The 4537-nt window shown below is 50.4% G+C and overlaps 1 protein-coding gene across 3 annotated transcripts in view; it reads right to left on the bottom strand.

The window, feature by feature from the left end:
* Positions 1-359: 359 nt before the first annotated feature.
* TMEM230 (transmembrane protein 230) overlaps positions 360-4537 on the bottom strand; it is a 7059-nt gene continuing 2881 nt past the window's right edge. For all 3 annotated transcript variants that reach the window (XM_026081801.1, XM_026081802.1, XM_026081804.1), the window contains exons 2-4: positions 3217-3344; positions 2600-2722; positions 360-1651 (exon numbers count right to left, since the gene is read on the bottom strand). In XM_026081801.1, coding sequence (XP_025937586.1) covers positions 1511-1651; positions 2600-2722; positions 3217-3315 — 363 coding nt within the window. In that variant the 5' untranslated portion in view covers positions 3316-3344 and the 3' untranslated portion in view covers positions 360-1510. The remainder of the gene's footprint in view (positions 1652-2599; positions 2723-3216; positions 3345-4537) is intronic.

Raw genomic sequence — 4537 nt, 5'->3', positions numbered from 1 at the left:
TAGCTTGCAAGCCATATTCAGACCTTGCTCCTGTTAGGTGGCACCAAAAGAGAGGTGTTTGGACCCTGAACCAAAGCAATTAGATGTGGGGTCCTCACATTTGAGCATCACATGTCAGGTTCAAGGAGTTAATCCTGCAGAGACCTTCCGAACCAGCAGGTTTTCCTGCCTCATGCACACAGAGCAGAGCTGTTTCGAAGCCGCTGGCCTGGCCAGGAGTCCTGCCCATCGCAGCGACCACCTGCACCACTGAAAGGTGGCTGTAGGCAACAGCCGAATCAGCTGAAGTCTTACTCCCATTGCCTAGGACAACTCTCAGCACACGTTCCTGCCTTCGAATGTGAGAAGGATGAGATGAATTGTACGCAGAATATAGTGAAGTTTATTCATCCTAAGTACCTATAATTGAGTCTTGCGTTACTATTTCTTGTTGTGCACTTGTTCTCTGCAACGGTTCATCACTTCCACTTCAGGAGACACCTAGCTTTTGCATCAAGTACAGAGCTATCAATCCGCTTGCCCAGAATAACATATTATCGAAGCCAGCAAAACAATACAAACTGGATTTGTTCAGTGCAAATTATACACAGACTTTTTTTACTGGTCTAGGGAATTATGCACAGCATATTGTCTACAGGAGGACAAAGTGATCCCAAATATACACACAGACAGCTGCAATCCAAGTGTCTCCAATATCCTCACCAGTCAAAAACAAGACTTTAGTATTCAGACACTTGAATCCTGATCTGGACTCCAATTCTTCTCCCTCTGTCTCCATTAAGTTTAAAACGATAAGCAAAAAATCCAACAACAGTCCTTTTAAAGGATGACAACTGGGTTTTGCCAAAACAGAGTGGCGCGGGAAACTGCTTGCTTCTGAGGAATGTGTTTGCTGAGTAAATAAGATTCGTCATTCTAACAAGAGGAGTTGTGTAGCGAACGCACTGTGAATTATTTCATGCAACTGCAGTTTTCCCTCTTGTGTGCATTTGACTTCCATTATTCCAGGTGCAAGCACAAGACAAGAACTGTACTGGAAATGTTTCTGATGGACAGAGAGCAAAAAAATTGGACATACTATTTGTTTGCAACAATAAACCCAAGGATAGCCATAATCTCTTGAAAAGTAAAATAAACTCTAGAAAATAGTTAGAAAAACAAATATCGTGGTTGCTGAAACTGTCTGGCTCATCTATTTTTGGAAAATGGCTAGAATTACCTTGCCCAAGAAGAACTTTTTACAAGCAACCAGCATGACATAACCAAAAGAGGAAAAATAATAAATCACATGTTCTCCCCACGTAATGTTGCAATCCCTTTGGTCAATCCCATGTTTAAAACTCCCCCAAAATGACTAACCGGCAACACCTCAACACAGTATTTACAAAAACAGGGAGTCGCATCTTGTGACTGATCTACTTCATTTACAGCCTTACGCATTCCTGCTGATGTCCAGGGCGACTAGCAGCTCCTATCGCCAACCTAATTACAACGTGATCTAGAACGCGGTTCAGTCATCGAAATCCGGGATGTCGTCGTAGGAATAGCCCCGGTAGCCCTTGGAAGCGTAGTAGGCAATACGCAGGTGGTAGAAGCCAGGTAGGAACACAAGGATCCCGATGATCAGCACAGGGATCGCACGGTCCGTTCCCTGGAGCAGAGGGACAAGGCAGGAGAAACACAGTAAGTGCAACAGCAAGAGATCTGTGTCGGGTCTTCCCTCGTCCATCCTGCCTTGCAGGGCTCAGCCGAGCAAGACGCCTTATCTACGTGTCTGAGGCCTGGCTAGCTAACAGGAACTTCAACTCATAGCAGAAATCCCTCAGTTTCTGCAGGCTCAAGCAGTGCAACAAAGCTCCAGTTCTTCTTCCTGGTCTGGCTTCTGCTCCTCGCTACAGGAAACCTCAACTGAACCCTTCCTTCGGGTACAAGGGGTGGCTCCTCCAACACTAATCACATTACAGAGTTGCCAGCCACAGGCTCGGTCCCGCACACTTGGCGAGCTCCCCTACCCACGCATGGACTGCTTCCGATACGGCTCCAATGCTGACGTTTCCAGCGCGATAAGTGGCAGCCGCCAACCGCAAAGCAATTCCATGCCACACGAGGTAAGAGGAGAAGTGTACGATAGTGGAGTACAGTGTCAAATGCAAATACAGACCCACTTTCTTCCCTGATGCTTTCAATGCACATGCAGAGAGACGAGGAAAACGGTGCTGTGTCCTATAGAGCTGTCAGGTTTCTCCTACAGAAAGATCTTCCCTAGGAGAGCAATGAGCACAGCATCAGGACAGCAAACTGACCAGTGCTGGATGGAGCATCGGAACAAAACCACATCGCAGGCAGGATGGAGAAACTCAGCCCTTCCTCGCAGATCTCCAGGCCAGCTCCAGTCTTGCTTAACTGAAGAAGCCAGAGGGTTTTGCTGCCAGAGAAACGGGGCTGGCAGCAAGCACTAGTGAGAGGCAGCGGGCGATTACTTCCTTGCTTTACAGGTCTTTTGCTCTCAGCTTCCACCCTGAGCACGAGGGTTCGCAGCAGGCTTTGGGGAGGGGAAGCAATACAGAACTTGTAGCAGAAGTGCGGTCAAACCACTTACCCCTTTGCTAATGTATCCTGCCAAGAGGAGGGCTCCTATGATAATGAGGAAGGTCCCAATCATGAAGAGCACTATAGCCAGCGCGATCGCCTTGTAGGGGATTTTTGGTGGGCTCTTCTTGAACTGTATGGGAGACAAACATGAAATAGCTTGAACATCAACACGTTCCCCCCAGCCATAGCCTGGATGTGAATCCCACAGCTAGCAGGGAGAAGGCAGGAGATGACCACTGCAGGTGTCAGCCCGTGCGGCACAGCCACAGCGACGGCTCTGCCACGTGCCCACCAGCGAGGAGACCTGCTCCATGCACTGGCAGCCATCAGGATCCCTTCTCAGCTTTTCACCTCCCTCCACAGGAAAGGAGATAGAGCCGGCCCTAGCAAATAAGCAGGGTCCCAACACTAGTGAGGCTCAAGGCCATTTTGTTTTCTAGAGCTCGGCTCCAGAATAAGGGCTGAAGCCCCAGGCCTGGAGCCACCTTTGGACCTTTCCAGTCCGAGATGGAGATGAACAAAAGCAGCCTCACACGCTTGGGCAAAGTTACAGCACCTCCCCGAGTTGTCTGTAGCGTACAGTCAGAGCAGCTGTACAATGTCACCTTCCTCCCCAGTTTTTACCTGCAGGTCAATATATCCATCGTCGGTGCTGGAGAGCTTGGAATACTTGACTTTGCTGCTGGGAATCCCAGCAGCCAGGTTGGTGCGTGACGGCATCATAACAAGGACACCTGGGCATCAGCTAGAACCTGGAAAACAAATACAAGGACAGCAATAAAAAAAAGCCAGAGTAAACTAGACAGCAGAGCCTGAGACACACATGGATCAAGTTCATCAAGAGAGACACAGCCTGTGCTAAGCAAAGACATCTCCATTTTCGGTAGTTAAATCTTTTCAAAGAAAGCTTTGTATATAAGCCTAAAATACAAAGCTGCAACTGCGAGGGAACGGACGGTTAGGGCTTGTCAATATTTGAAAGCAAAGTCAGATTAAGGTAGAACATGCGTTTAAAACATGATAGAGATTCCTGGATAAAGCCAGGTACAAGTGAGCTCTTCCTAGGGCCAGACACCACAGACCCTGCACGCCGAGCGTGAATTTGGTGTCATAGGACTCGTTAGTGAGGATCCTTATACACCTGTCCAGGATGCTCAGGGCCAGCGCAGGATGAAGCCCCTTCCCCAGCGAGCTCCCAAGCCGAAACAGCCAAAAAACCCTTTTGCAAGGAGACCTCGGTTCCAGCAGGGAGTCGTTTGAGGTCTCCAGCCCTGGCTAAACAGGGAGCGTAACAAACCCAAAGCAAAGCTAAACAAAGCAGCCTTTCAGCCAGCAAGATATTTTGCAATAGATCCGTTTTGAGGAAAAAAACAACCCGAACCAAGAAAACCACTGGAAACTAGCCTGAAACAGAGCTGCCACCCCTCAGGCAGCTCGATCCGTGACTCAGAGGGAGCCTGACGAGGGGCTGGAGACGTTAGCGGATGAGGTAACCGAGCAAACAGCGAGGAGCCGAGACGCCTGGGTCACTCGTCGGCCCGGAGCAGAGCCGCGAGGGAGGCGGCGCGCAGGGCAGAGCTTTATTTAGTTACGCCGGAGCCGTACCCTGCAATTTCACCGCGCCGTGACTCCAAGCCCTGTGGTTTTGCTGCCAGCAGCGACATCCCGGGGGACTGCGCTCGGGGGAGAGGCAGAGCTGCACCGCGGAGCCTGGCTTTTCGGGAGCCCAAGTCGGGACCCGTCCTGCCGCCAACACACCCGTGACTCACCGCGGAGTCAGGGCTTAACCCGGCCTGGCAACCTGCAGCCCCCGGCGTGGGAGCCGCGCATCGGCTCCCCGCTCACACATGGCCTTGGACCCACACTGCGGCCCAACACATCGATTGATTCCCAAAAGCGATGCAAAATAAACCCTTCCTGAGCCAGCGGCTGCTCTGCGCCTTCC

Source organism: Apteryx rowi, unplaced genomic scaffold, assembly GCF_003343035.1.
Source record: "Apteryx rowi isolate R43461 unplaced genomic scaffold, aptRow1 scaffold_56, whole genome shotgun sequence".
Lineage (NCBI taxonomy): Eukaryota > Metazoa > Chordata > Aves > Apterygiformes > Apterygidae > Apteryx > Apteryx rowi.
Note: the sequence above shows the minus strand (reverse complement) of the source record. Positions and strands in the feature narration are given on the sequence as shown.